Source organism: Podarcis tiliguerta (assembly GCF_965153285.1).
Source record: "Podarcis tiliguerta genome assembly, chromosome: 1".
Taxonomy (NCBI): Eukaryota; Metazoa; Chordata; class Lepidosauria; order Squamata; family Lacertidae; genus Podarcis; species Podarcis tiliguerta.
Window position 1 is genome coordinate 45,348,788 of NC_139534.1, and position 15,656 is coordinate 45,364,443.

Consider the following 15,656-nt stretch of genomic DNA (forward strand, 5'->3'; position numbering starts at 1 on the left):
ATTGTATTTATTTATTACTGATGCAAGTAGTTTTCAGGTTGCTGGATTCCCCTCCACCCCTTTCCCATTAAGCTCTTGTGGTTATTATTTCATAGTTGCTTTAGCTTAGTTATTCCTCCAGTTTTTCACACACAAAGAGGGATCAATTATTTTATGTGTTCGGTTTCTTTTTTTAAAAAAATTCTCATTGTTCTTGCAGCCAAGGGGTTTCCAGAGCGTGTCCTTTTTCCTATAGGTTTAATGTCTTCTTATTGGGCATAATACTGCAAAAGTTGACCACGTTTAATTTGCACTGATTTGGATGAAAGAGATTTAACACTTCAGTGTTCTGAGAAACAATTGCCTGTTTTCAGCTTTTATCCTACTTGCTTCTCCCTCTGAAATAAATAAGACTTGGGTATTTAATTTAATTTTCTCTGTGGTTTGACAGTGCCCCTATAGAAGTAATAACTGGCATTTGTACTTCCTTGTTTTTCATCTGCTTTTAAAGGTCTTAACATGGGGGATGTGAAACTGGTAACGACTACAAGGATCTCCAAAGCCACCTTGACCCTGGACCACTCCTCTCTAAAGTCTCCTGCTCCAACAGAAGCACCGGCGTTTACTTTACCTCCAAGGAATATCCGGGTGCCACTTGGAAGCACGGCCAGGTTTGAAGGAAAGGTAAGGCAAGCTTTCTGGGTGGGTGCTTGGGGCAAAGGGGGACAAGAAAGTATCCCAAGTTGAATCAGGAACATGGAGGGACATGTTCACAGCAGGAAAAAAGTACTCAGCAGGAGTACTATTCACCAGTGTTGTGCACTTGAGAAATTGGAAAACAGCCATTCTGAATTAATCATTTACCTGGCAAGAGCCTTTGGTGCACAATCTGAAATGACCTAAAGGTGTCTCTTCCTTGAATTAAACATATGTGTAAAAAATAATACGATTGTCTACAATCCGTTATGAGCAGCTCAAAATGAGCCCCACCAGTATGTGAAATAGTAGGCTGTTCACTATATGGTACTTTAATGTTTACGTTTGTATCCCATCCTTCTTCCATTGAGCTCGATGTGGCAGCCACAAATGTGCATTACCTACACCTACACTGTAATAAGCATTTGAGGTAGGCTAGGCTCAGATAGGGTATTCCTAGTTAGAGTCTAGAGTGATAACTACTACACTACTGATCCCAACGCTTGAGTATTATGCTTTGCATTCCTGTTCTTTGGAAATATATGTACCAACATATTTTGCCATATGAGGGTTTGTCATCATGGGTAATTTACCACTATACAAGTTTAATTCTCTGCTTTTGTAGATTGAAAACATGTAGGTACAGACAGTGGCTGGTCCAGTGTCATCCAGTGAACTTCATGGCTAATCAGAGGCCAACTTAAATTTGTTTTAAAATACCTGTCTGAAACTACTAGCAATGCAGCTTTTCCCCCTGATGATATTCCCCATAAAAGTTACACAACCTTTCCATGATATGTACAGATGGAGTCATTATTTTACATTTTGGATTTTTTTGTTTTAGTAGGTTTTGCAATCACACCTTTGTATCCTAAATTGTCCAAGACATAACATTGTGTATGTGCTGTTCAAAACAACATCTCTTTCAATATTGCAGCAGCAACAAGAGAGAAGTCCCTTTTAATAACTGAATGGGGTATATATTTCAACTAAGAGCTCTAGTTGCATGCATTTCACCTGGGCTATACATTGGCAGGTTCTACTGTTAATAAATGTGCCCTGTTTCAGTTTGCCACAGATGCCTCTACACTTGAAGACGAAGAGCAAGTCTTTAGGAATAGTATCTAGTCCAGAATTACTGTATTTTTCGCCCTATAGGACGCACTTTCCCCCCTCCAAAAATGAAGGGGAAATGTGTGTGCTTCCTATGGGGTGAATGCAGGCTTTCGCTGAAGCCTGGAGAGCGAGAGGGGTCGGTGCACACCTTCAGGAAGCTATCCGCAAGCCTGCGGAGCCCGGCGGGAACTCCCGTGGGCTCCGAAGGCTTGCGGATAGCTTCCTGCAGCCCGAAGCCCGGGGAGTGCAGCACTGTGCACCCCGGGCTTATGGCAGCTATCCGCAAGCCCGCAGAGCCCGGTGGGAGTTCTCGCTGGGCGCCGCAAGCTTGTGAATAGGTGCTTGCAGCCCGAAGCCTGGGGTGCATAGCGGGCTACAGTGCCACGCTCCCCGGGCTTCGGATAGCAGCAAGCTCCAGGAGCGATGGCGTTCTGGGGGCTGGGGTCGGGGGAAGCTCGGGCTTCCCCCGCCCCCAGCCCGGCAAGCTCCGGGAGCGATGTCGAGGTTGAGCGCAACATTGCCATCGCTCCCGGACCCCCAGCCCTGAGGCTAAAAACGAAGCCAAGACAGCTAGCGGGATCCATCCCGCTCGCTGTCATGGCTTCTTTGCTCTTTGGGGCTCGGGGGGGGGGATATATATTTTTTCTTTATCCCCCCCCCCCCTCCAAAAAAAACAAGTGCGCCCTATGGGCCGGTGCGCCCTATAGGGTGAAAAATATTGTATGTTTCAGAAAGTCTGAATAAAATATATTTAATTTCGGGGGGGGGGGGGCAATATCCACCAACACTTTGCTTTTCAAGCAAGCTGCAGCTGATATTTCCTGCTAAAATATTAGCTCAAACTGTGTTGTAGCCAACCAAATCATTGCAGGAGCCCAATGACTTTCACCATCACAACCTAAGTACCTTTCCTACTCTCTATATGCCCCTGTACGCCCCCCCCCATCAGCTGTAGGAGTTCCCCAACCTGTTCTGCTTTGTGAGCGGAAGTTGTTTCACTTGTACAATGGCCTATTGGATTCACTCCTCTGATAACTATGTGGAAATTAGTTCCATTTGACATTAATGGAATGTCTTCCAAATATTTTGTTTCCGTTTTATTGAATGGAGGTCTGGGGTTTTCCATATTTACTTTTATTTATTTGATGATTGCTGTTCTTCAGGTAAAACTTCTCAGGGCTGCTAAGAATTTTAAAACAGCAAGTCCATAAAACACTGGGTTGTATCCAGAGCTGTGCAAATAGAAGGCAAGCTCATACAGTGATTTTCGTCCTTCCCCCTTCTGCAGCTTCCTGATTTCCCCACAAACACCTCTTCATATGGTTGTGTGGGGAGGAACCTACCAAACATTGTGTCATCCAGTGCTCAAAATGGGAGGGGAAAATTACTTAAATTGGGGGGGGGGGGAGTTTTCCACTAGCTCCATTGTTTGGTAGCCCTTGCTAACTCTTGAGCAAGGTTAGATATCTTTGACTACTTAAAGTGGTCTAATAATGCTTCAAATGTATAATGCAGATGGGATCTGCAGTAACAGATCAGCACAAAGGCTTCAAGCCCAGATCTTTGCTTGCTCTATTGGATTTCTGTTTATGTGGGGGAATTTAAAAAAAAACATAACTTGCTCTCTGTGTGCTATTTGCTTACTCTGCCTGTATGGAAAGACCAGGTGTGACTATGTCTAAGGTGGGATTTTGACTTGGGATTGCCACATTTGACCAAGTTTGTTTTTAATTTGATTGATAGCATTTACCGAAGTACAGCTGTTACAGTACCTATAGCTATATAAAGTTTTCTATCAGAAAAATAAGGAGCAGATGCTTTGATGGATGGTTACTGATACTTGGCTTAATCACACAATATAAATATTAAACTGTACTTGGGCTAAAACAAAAATGGCTAGACAGGAGATTTTCTTCAAAGAACTCTTCCGTACTGGAATTTATGTTATCAGAAAGAACAAACATTTTGAGACTCCAAGGCAGGATATAAAGTTGATATTGTAAAGATCTTATATTCTCATTTTAAAAAACCTGATGATAAAAATCCCACAGAATCAGATCTCTGTTATTTTTCCCAGTGTACAGTATATGACAAAATAATTTGCATGGAAGCAGAACTTGAAAGAGAAGAAAAATGCTTAAGAAAGTGACCTCATAAATCCAGGGCAACTGAAGTAGAGGTGAAGAACAAAATACTGTGTATCTTTTTTAAAAAGCAAAAACCTACAATCTTTCTGATAACATAGATAGTTTCTTTTTAAAGCAAGATGTGTAGTGTGTCTTTTTCTTCTTTAAGAAATTTCTCTATAAATTTACTAACAATAAAAGGAAATGTTTTGTGTTATTCCATGTAGAACATGATGTTGTCTCTCCCTAAATCCTGGCCCCTGGGGGCGGGGAGTTACTGTTTTCATTTGTTCCTATGTTATTTTTGTGTTTCTATATTGTAAACCGTCCTGTGATCCTAGGATGCAGGGCAGTATAGAAATTTAATAAATAATAATAATATGCTTCTGAGCTCTTTGTAACTGTGCAGAATAAGGAAGGGGGGAGCTCATGACCCTGAGGCTCATGCATGTAATGCTAAACCACAGTTTAGTGTTACATACAAATTAGATCAGTGGATATGAAAGTGCAAAAATGACTTCCACAAGAGACACAAGGTTTTTAGCTATGGCCCGTCTGCTTCCTTGATATTGGGAAATTCTTACTGCTGATATTTTAGATGACAGAACCATGGTAAGTTGCCTTATGGAAGTCCAGTACAGTGGTACCTTGGTTTACAAACTTAATCCGTTCCGGAAGTCCATTCTTAAACCAAAGTGTTCTTAAACCAAGGTGTGCTTTCCCATAGCAGCGGGGGACTCAGTTTACAAATGGAAAACACTCAACAGGAAACGGAACATGTTCTGCCTCCAAGGCAAAGTTCACGAACCAAAACACCTACTTCCGGGTTTGCAGCATTCTTAATCCAAGTTGTTCATAAACTAAGCTGTTCTTAAACCAAGGTACCACTGTATCATCTTCTCTAAACTACTGTTGCCAGTAATAAGTTTGGCTTTATAAAAGCAGAAATAAGGAAGGAACATTAAATAAATGTGAAGGTGTGCATGTAGGGATGCCAGCTAGCCACTGTTTTACTGGTTCAGCTACCTCACAATGACAGGTACTTTTTAAAAGGACTGGTTGCATACATCTCAAAAAAAAAAAAATCTTAAAAAATCTGACTGCTTGTTTCCAGCTTTGAGTGGGCAGCAGATCAATTCCCAATAGAAATTACAACTCTAGTGGATTTTTAAAAGATTACTGTATAAACAATGTCCATTCTGTCCAAGGAAAGAGAAATTTAAACCTTGTAGTTTCAAGGGAAGTACTGGGGGGGGGGGGGGAGCAAAAAAAATGACCACTAGTCCATAGTGTCTAGAAGCGAGAGCTGGGTCTGACTATATTCCAGGTAAAGCATTTTGGAAGAGTCTTTAAATCAGCAGAAGAAAATTGTGTGTGTGTGTAATATCGCTTTAGAATGGGCCTGTGAAAAGGCACCAGTCTTTAGAATTTACAAGTGCAGCCTGCTACAAAGCTTTCTGTTTTCTCCCTTAATGATCCATCGGTGTTCTGTTCCCAGTCATCACCACTTGGCGAAGTGAGATCACTATTAGAACTGAGATCACTATTAGCTATTTTTCCTAAAGGTTTTTGTACTTTTGAAAAACTTGATGTGCCCTGAAGCTTGACGGTACCTTCTTCTTGCTTGTGGGTTGTGTTTTGTTGGCTACACAAACAATAGCACACGCAGCTGAACATTGGAAATAGAGGCATGCTGATCTATGTTTGTGCTCTCTGGCATGGCTGATAGCTTTAACTCCCTCTAAATCAGTAGGCTGTTGAGAACTTGATGCTAACCAGAACAAAGCTATCTTTGCAATACAGGCATTCTTTTGAAGTGTATCAGGAAATGGGAAACCTTACACGGCTCTGAACCTGTGCCTGATATTAGGGCTGCATGTTGTCTCTGCCATGTCTCAGGAGAAAGACAGTAGCCTAGCTGTATGAGAAGGTATGAAGATGATGAACATGGTTCTTTTTTCCAGTCTAAAATTCATTCGGCATTCATTTATTTATTAGTTTGCTTAGTTTAATTATAATTTTCTGGAGAGGGGGTACTTTAAGGAACCATTGTCTCATTTATGCAACTGTGAGACGTTTTTGATTCCTGCATAGGAAAACCAGAAAAATTCTAATGAGTACAAAATCTGGTATATAGCCCTTGCTGTCAAATAAGTAGTGTGCCTGTCTGGGCTGCACAAATGCAAAAAGCTGGGTTACCAGAAGCCACTAGTACCGGTAAATGATTTCTCAGTGCACTTAAAACATACTGCAATCCTCACCTTAATGTTCTTATAGGACACCAACAGATGTTGCAAGAGAACCAGTATTATGGCACAGGCTTATAGCAGGCCCTCTATAGGGACCCACTAAACACTTTGAGAGAAGACATGCTTCAGCTGTGATTTAAATGCAACCTGTGTACAACAGCATTTCCCAAACTTTTAAAGTCACGGAGTTGTTAGTTGATGTTTTATCATATAGCAAAATTTTGATCCAAACTTATTTTCCCCCATTGAAAGTCATTAAAAATGGAAGTTAAATACTGTTTTCTAAAGACACCAGTGTTGCACATACATATCTTTGGCATAAGGACAATATTTTCACCTAGCACCTACATAGGCACTGAACCAAATGACAGTAGTATTGATGATGGAGGGTACTTTTAAGCATTTGGGCATGTTAAACATCAAGTTTCACTTCATTCAAAATGCTACTTTCCCCACTAATTTCAGAGAACTTACTTAACTATGTAAGCAAAAAACAATAACAAAAAACATAGAGTAAGACAAAACATTTGAGAACAAATTCAAAGCAGGTATTGCAAGTCAACAGTATGTTACATGCATACATATGCTAGTTAGAACTTTTTTTTACAGTTGCAAAAACAAAAATGTCACCTGGCATCGAAAAAGAACGATAAAGTATAGCTTGGGAACTTAGATTCTAATGAGAGGTATGGGACTGTTTTGATTTGCACAATGTGGCTATCACTGGTTAAATTTGGGACAGCTGCAACCAAATATCTGGCTCTGCATTGAGGCGTGATCTGTAGTTTGTTTTAGTAGCTACATAGGCAGAGAACCCTGATTGTACAATAACAGCCCCTCTTTGGACGACTCTTCAATATGCACCCTCATTGGTTGCGATGCAGCAGGTGGCTATGAGGTGCATAACTTCAGTGATGGCACCCTGGCTGTGGAATACTCTCCCTAGAGAGGATCATTGGTGTGAATCTTGCTGTTATTTGGTTCCAGGCAAAGGCCTATTTATTTCCCTAGGTCTTTTATTATGTCTTAGCTTTAAGTCGTTTTTATGCACTGCAAATGCTGTATACATGCCTTTATTGTTGTAAAACATTACCTTTCTTGTTTTGAGCCACCCTGAGAGTTGCCTGTAAATACCCTGGGTTGCCTGTAAATACCCTGGGTTGCCTGTAAATACTAAATTGCCAACCTCACGTCACAGACTAAGAGATGACAGCTTATCAAAAGCCACCAGCAGAGTCCATGGCAAGATGAGATTTAACTGGGGAAACCTTCGATTCATACAGCAGTCTTAGCCACCATGTTACACTAGGAGCTCAAGATCTTTATGCCTACTGAAGAACTTCGTAAAGCTTGAATTCTTGCAAAATTTATTTGATATTTAGTAAAGATATTTTTAAAATTTAAACCTAACAACATTTCAACAGGAACATTGTGATTAAACTATCCATTCCGAAAAGGGACAGAGGAACCCCAATTTTGCAGCATAACAGAACAGCTTATTAGTTTCTTTCTTGAGTTGCTTCTGGTGATTTTTTATTTATTTTTTTGTCCTAGTGGGTTTTGCAACACAAACCTGCTGTTGTTCTTCAATAATCTCTCTTCCTGTGCCAGAGGCTTTTCCTGAAATGAATACTTGAGCATATCATAATTTTCCGGACAGATTCCTGAACTGATTTGATAAGCACTGAAAGTAGTTCCTGGATTATTTGCTGTGCTGATGCTTGGAAATAGCTTGTACTGAAGGACCTAACCTGCAAACATTCTTTTAGAAATTTCATAGAAAATATGTGTGGAAAATTGCAGGTGCCCTGGGCATCTCCTCAAGTTTCACTTGGAACTAATGCTATTTTATTTCACAAATTTAAATATGTCATGAGATAGTGCAGGCATGCAATTTTTGTCACCTACATTTAAGCATTATAAATTTCTAATGCCTGTTATATATTCTCCAGTAATTCACAGGTTAATTTTGGTTAAAGGCATTCTTAGTCTAATGTCTGACAGCTTTGCCCTTCTCTGAATAGGCAAAGTATTCCAATGTGTGTTCCCATAGACAATTGACATAGCTAGTCAACAACTCTCATGACCTGGTATCACGTGATGTTGCACAACAGTTTGCACAATTGCTTTTTAATGGGGGAGAATCCAGCAGCTAGCTGGAAACCCAAAGTGGGAAATGCTGCAGAAATATAGGCACAGATTTTGCTCAGCCCTACTTGCTTTTCAGGGTTGGTCAAAGGAGGGTATAAAAGTTCCACCTGTTCAAAGGATTGCATAGATAAAGGACATACTGCCGAGAGCTCTGTAATGCTTAAAAAGGAAGATAGATGTTGCCTGCAGTGTAATGATTTATCATGACAATTTACTAAAAAGTAACCTTTTGCTATAATTCTGTCTGAGACTTGTGCTAAAGACACAAAAGAGCATTTTTTAATGACTTGCATCTATGTGTCCATTATGAAGAAATGCATTTCCCTCCAACAACCTTCTTGCAACTCAGTTCTGAAAAATCTGGTATTCTGAAGGGACACAATTCTGTGATAAAGACCAAGCAAGCGCTATTTGGGAACAATTGAAGTCCTGTGCCTTTTAATATTATATATAACACTTGATTCTACAACAATCACTGTGCAGGATAACTGTAGAAATGTGAGAACACGAGAGGTAAAAAGATCCTATACACCTTTGGAAAAAATAGGATTTCTCTATTTGCCTTCTGTTTCAGGAAATTGAAACTTTTTGCCCTTCCATATAAAATGAAACAAGTGTTTTTAATTTGCAGGGCAAATTGTATGAGAAGTATTTTTAAAGTGGTACCTGAGTGCTTTAATATCTAAAACTGCACACCTCTCAAGTGGAGTGTCATGAGTTTGTCTTACATCAGTAGTGACATTGAACAGCAAGATTTATTTCTTTTATCAGATTTGTACCCTATTTTTCCAGCAAGCGGACAAGTTGACGTGCCTGGGGAGAGTATCTCATTTTAACTTCATTATAGCCTGTGAGGTAAGTTAGGTTGAGGTAATGGTGACTTGCCCAAGATTACCCAGTGAGCTTCATGACAAAGCAGGCATTTGATCCTAGATCTTCCTGGTTCAGTAAACAAACTTGGCTCACCTATCTAATCACAACATTAGTTGCATTAGATGGACAGGGAATTAGGCATTCCCAGCAGCAACCACAAGTGGCAGCAGAGGTATAACCAGGATAGAAGAGGCGTGTGTTCCTTGAAGTTGAAGGATTGCAAGTGTGCAATCTGTACAGTTAACCTCTGTACAAATTCACAGATCTTTGTTCCATATGCAGGTTTAGGGTTACATGTGTATGCCTTAAATTGGCACTGACACATTGGTGGTATGCAAGTGCAGATGAAACGTTTGCACAGTTAAGGACTTAATTTGAATATTTTTCCATCTCAAGGTGTTCCAGCCTAATCTCTAAATATACATAGTGGAAGCTTAGTTAGCTACACCTCAACATCTTGATGTTGCTATCCTTATTTGAGAGTAATTCAGCATTGCAGTATGGTGATCTTTCCATCAGGGCAAGCATTTGGGTTTGCCAAATGGAACGATCCCTCCTCTCCTCCCCCTGTGTGCTGCTCTGGGGGTTCTCTGGAACCACCCAAGATAACTTTTCGCAGAAGGAAACGGGAAGACAGTAGTGCAAGCAGACGTCCTGGGGCAGGGCTTCTGATGGGACTCATTAGTGGTATCCCACACATCTATTCATGCATATTCATTCCAGTTTTGCTAAATAGCACTTATGTAATACTGTATATTTAGTTGAGTCAATATATCACATCTGACTCCTACTTGCATGTGGTGATGACACATGACTTTGGGCCCTGAAACCATTGGGTGCATCCTCCTCTGGGGCAAAGCGCAGACAAGCATTGTGGCCAGTGTATTGTATTTTTATTGTATTTGTATGCTACCAATTGCCATCCGTTGTAATTATGAAGATAGCTGACCGTAAAGCAGCCAGGGAAGGAAAGTTGGAGGAAGTAGGAAGTAGAAAATTTTAAGTGTGGAGGAAGGAGTGGCCAAGGCGAATGCATCTGTGGTAGGGTCAGCTGCTGAGCCAAGTAAAGAAGGCAAGAAAAGAAAGGTTAGGGGTGATGAAAGCCTAAGGAAGGTGTTGGATGAGATGATGTTGGCAATGGAAAGTGGGATTGTGTACCTGGAAGACAATATAGAGAACAGTGGAGCAAAGCTAATTGTGAACAGGAAAAGGATGTCAGAACTAGCACTTGCTTGGAGACTTGAGCTTTGCTGATCATCATAGCTATGTTTTCTTGTACATACTTACCATTTGTTAAGAATCTCTTTCTAATTGCTGAATAATATAAGAGAATCTGGATTACACCAATTCCAAATCTCCAGCTAACTCCATTGTAATAATGATCCTATGCATACATTTTCCAGAACATTTTTGCTATGTCCTTTATTTGCGACGACAGAAAAGTACCAGAGTTCTAAAATGTCGTTTTGTCTTAGGACAAACAATTCAAAGCATGTGCAGCCACTTTTAATAGAATACCGAAATAGATGTTTTTGCTGTGTTCAGATTAATGTGCCATGGTGACTAATGTGCAAGAGCCCTACCAGTTTCTTGTAAGGAAACCTGCAAAACAATAAGATGATTGTCAACAATATGATTTGCAGCTGCTGTCTGCTTTTCTGCTAACAGACCATGTCTTTTGTAGATAGCTCATAAATACTTCACTGTTGGGAGTACTATAAATGTTGGCTTAGTTGGAGCTTCTCCACTCATCCTTGGAGTAATTTTTGTATTTATTGGAAAAGCCACAGCTTCCACAGTGGTGGTTCATTGCTTTGGCTTCAGGGGCTTTCCAAACGGACCCATTTTTCCTCTGCTGTTGCCATTCTCCTGCATTTTGTCAGTTCATTCATCTGTTACCTTAGTTAATGATGTGGAGTTTCTGTTACTTTATATGAGATGAGAGTGAAAAGCCATGAGGTGAGAGCATAGGATGTTCCCTTCACATTAAGTTACTTGAATAAGGTACTGCAGTAGATGAGCCAGGTAAAATAGAGCACGAGGGGATCAGTAATTAAGATTATAAAAGTCATTTGAGGCTATCCCAGAGAGTTTGTCTTGTCTTTGTTTCCTGCAGTGGAAATAGCCAGACTCCCTGTGGGTAGACTAAGGTTTTTAGCAGAGGGCTTTTCTGGGTAATGCATTGTCCCTAAGCATATTTCAGAGCAATTATGTTTTGATAAGTACACAAATTGTGACCTGGCCTGACTAGCCTTCCTGATTGCCATTGAAGGCTATGGTTTTTGTTCTATTCTGTGATCAGGCTGGGAGCAACAAGAGGCAGAGCCTTCTTGATGGCTGATTTTCCTTCCTTTGAAAATCAGTTGCATTTTTAGATGGTGGTTGAAAACTTTTTAAAATATATGATCTGTGGGTTTCTTAAAAAAAGACTTAAGGCCCATGGTTTTAAAATCTAAATTGTTAAAAATATTGTTTATGAGTTAAGATTGAGATGAAATGCCCTCCTACTTTGCTGCTCCACCTGTGGGCGGTGAAATGGGAGACATTCCTCCACAAACAGCTGCCATTTGTCCCTCTAAAGGTTCATCAGGGTGATACTACATGATGATATGGTGTTTCTGTTAGAAAGATTTCCATGTACCCATGTCATCATTCAGGGGCTGGGTGGGTTGGGTGAGATAGTGGCTGCCAGTAAGAGTTGTGGTGGCAAAGGTATGCCTCCTGAGCATGTTCTTTCAGGTTTCAGACAAGCAACCCCTAAACATGGGTGTTCCAAATAGCCATTGTGGCTAATAAATCTGTTTTCCATGACTGCTCCTAGCCTATGGACTCATTACCTAAAATAGATGGATAAATCAGTGCAGCAAAATTTACTTCCATTTGCAATGAAAGGGAAACAGAGCTAAGAGTTCCATGGGATGAAGTCCTAAAGCACACAGTTAAAGATGAAGTAGAGTCAGGCTACTTAGATACAGTGTTGACTAATAATTCAATAATGTTCTGATTTTGAGGGATTTTGTTAAAGACATTGCTGAAATTTTTCCTTTGCTACTTTGGATTGCTTGGGGGAAGATCTCAGTAGTGGCATTCTTCAAATGTGAACTCCCAAAGCAGTGATTTATTAGCACTGCTTACATATGGAATAAGAAACTTAAGCAATGCCAGATGTTGAGACAAAATATGACAGCTTATGCTGCAAGTTGAAGCATGCATTTGATCCTCTCTCTTTCAGTGCATGGATGATTTTGAATGAGATAGAGTTAATTCCCCTTTTGAGTTGAATGATGATGTTAATCTAAGCCATCTAGGATTCTAGACCAGGCATTGTTAAGCACTGGGAGCCATGTTAGAACATAGGTAAATAGCCCTTTACCATATTTTGCTGCTAACAAGCATGCTGTGATTTTATTGTGTGCCATTTCTGGTGTCATATTGAATTTGGAATTTGATTGAAAACTTTAATGGATACTTAAGACTCGTTGATGACAGTGTGTGTTTGCAATAATTTGTGTGGTTTCCAAACATTGAGCAATGAACATAACTATTGAATGAAGACATTTATTATTTTGTAAGAAGAGTCCTAGGTGTTACTAGTCCCAATTAGGCAAGTTTTCAGATTCATGGGTTAAGGTAGGAAATTCCAAGAACTGAAAACCACAATAGGTTAGAGGCAATTCACGTGTCATCTGGGACACTGCCTCTAAAGATTAAGTTTATATCCATGGTAGATTTCTTTATTTATCGTTATTAATATGTAGCTTCATAAAAAATATAAGCAGCTTACACAAAATGATACAAGATATTCATTACAATGCCAATAAAAGCAGTCCTTAAAAGGGTTGACAACTGAATTTTTTAGTGTAACCATGTGATTATAAAGTCAGCATTGCAAGCAGGACAAAAACTCTCATGCACTTGGGGATATATATTTTGTAAACCTTTGCAAACCCGTTCTTGATTAGAGCTTGAGAAGGGTAATAAAAAGGATCACGGTGTTCAGAATGGAAGAAACTCACCTTCTTATGACATTGCATGTTGTACTGGTAATGGTACAGCATGTCTTGTTACTCTTCATTGGGCTTCTGAGCAGAAATTTACTGCAGGAGTTCAAGGTCCAAGTCATTTAAATAGGTCTTGAAATATTGTAACTAGCTTATATGTGTTTAGCCTACTTCTGGTTTCAGGTTAGACCAGAAACAGTTTGTTGTGGATGTGGGTTGAAAATATATCAAGATTCTTCCATTATCTGAAGTCTGTACAAACCAAGGCATTGGTGCTGTCATTTATTGAAGAAGAAAGAACAGTTGCAAAATATTCAGAGAAAGCCCTAGTAGCTTTTTGAGGGGACTTTTTAATGTTCTGTGGAACTTTCACTCAAGTTTACAATGCTCACTGAATTCAGGGCCAATTCAGACATTACGTGGCTGGCTGGATGTTCTACATATCCACAATGTGTTTCCTGCTGAACACCTTAATACCAAAAAGGATATGAGTATCTGTAAACCTATTAATATTACAGTGATACCTCAGGTTAAGTACTTAATTCGTTCTGGAGGTCCGTTCTTAACCTGAAACTGTTCTTAACCTGAAGCACCACTTTAGATAATGGGGCCTGCTGCTGCCGCCGCACCGCTGAAGCACGATTTCTGATCTCATCCTGAAGCAAAGGTCTTAACCTGAAGCACTATTTCTGGGTTAGTGGAGTCTGTAACCTGAAGCGTATGTAACCTTAAGCGTATGTAACCCGAGGTACCACTGTACTACAATTTATTAAGGTCCCAGAGCAGGCTACAACAGTTAAAACGCAAGAGTCCATACAATTGGGATGCTGCAGTTGGCTATAACTCAGTCCCTGTCACATACGCATTATGTGTTTACACACATATGGCCTTACCGCACTTACTAGTGGAGACAGGTTAGACAATCAGCATGCAATGTGAATTGGTCCTTACTTGGAAGTAAGCTGCATTTCAATCTTTGTTCCTTTCTTTTGGGTGAAAGCAATCCTCCACCCCTTTACTCTTAGGAATCTGTAGGGCCCTTGTAAGGAGTAGACAGGGCTATAAATAAGGGCTATAGCCTTAAGCTGCAGAGCATTAGATAAGTGGATAAGTCCTCACCCATTGTGGATGTGTTATTAAATGCAGATGTTTCTGCAGAGCCTGAAAGAGGTACCAGAAAAATTATTTTTTTATTTATAGAAAAACCTGCTGCAGTTCTGGAATTGGTCCACCATCGGCATCAAACTGAGGTAACTGGCAGCTTGTTTTAGAATCGCCAGACATTTTTATGGCAGGAATACATCTTTTCAGTGCAGGGGTTAGTTCCATATGAAATGTATTTCAAACTCTAGCTTGAAATGTAAATCCTCACAAACAGAATAATTCGCCACTTGCTGCTTCTCCTTATTCTCCCCCCCCCCCCCAGTACTGTATCAACTGATGCAGCTGCAAGGCAGTGTGGGCTAACGAAGCTCACAAAAACAAAGCCCTTTGTGCATCAATCAGCCTCTCTCTGATTTTCTTAGGAAGAACTCTCTCATCCTTTTGGATGCATGTGCCCCTCCTGCTGTTATTCCTCAAATTGGAGGCTTGATGTTTGCAAAATAAAAACACATGGAAAAAATTGAAATGTAGCTTATGTATGAGGGAGAGCCAAAAGATGGTCAAAGAAGCCTATGAAACTAACCGTAAATGAAGAATTGGAATGACATAGTATGGTCCAATTGGAGCTAAGGGAAATTAGAGTGATATGTTCTATCATGAGGGAAAACTAATAATTTGGAATAGCATCCAGAAGGAGAAAGGCACAATACTTTGTGGCCTGTGTTATTTGAAATTGGACTGGATGATAGGAAGAGATTATAATATTTTCCAGGGAGGAATCTACCATCTATTTGTTTTATTAAATCAATTCCTTCTCCTGCAAGCACTTCTGACATTGGTGCCTGCTTTTATCCAAACCCCTCACTGCTTTTGACACGCTGTAATCTAGAGAATATGCTTGGATCTGCTTTATTGTGACATTATTAGATTAATACCAATGGCAGTGCCAGAGAAACCTGAGTTATGCCTTAGTTCATTCAGTCTGCTGTTAACTGCCACTTCAGAAAATCTTTAGTTTTCTTTTATTTTACACCAGATGATGATAAACTGCATGATTGCTTGTGTGAACATCAGGAAGCTAAGTTTCTCATTAGTAAATTAGCAGAGGAGAGGACAGTGATTCCTAAATTCTGGGTTGTTACCTTCTAGTGGATTACCAGATCTTTGTAGGTCCGCTCCACCCTTCCTATGGTGTGGGGAATGTTTGCCAGTCTTCACAAAGATTATTGTTATAGTATAGTATTTTCCCCTAGTTGCAGAAGGAAATAGCTAAGACTGCAGCTGGACATTGTATTGTTATGCTTGTCCTTGGAGTTTAACATTCTGTGGAAACTTCTCCATGAGGATCACTGCTCATGCTT

General features: G+C 40.1%; 1 protein-coding gene across 11 annotated transcripts in view; it reads left to right on the forward strand.

The window, feature by feature from the left end:
- The window catches only part of MYLK (myosin light chain kinase), a 191,623-nt gene that overhangs the window by 55,318 nt on the left and 120,649 nt on the right, over positions 1–15,656 (forward strand). For 7 of the 11 annotated variants that reach the window (XM_083404939.1, XM_083404942.1, XM_083404929.1 and 4 more), the window contains exon 2: positions 491–663. The exons of 3 other annotated variants lie outside the window; for them this stretch is intronic. In XM_083404939.1, coding sequence (XP_083261065.1) covers positions 499–663 — 165 coding nt within the window. In that variant the 5' untranslated portion in view covers positions 491–498. Of the gene's footprint in view, positions 1–490; positions 664–14,391; positions 14,442–15,656 lie in introns of all 11 variants that reach the window. One more of the 11 variants, XM_083404930.1, reaches the window with a different exon arrangement.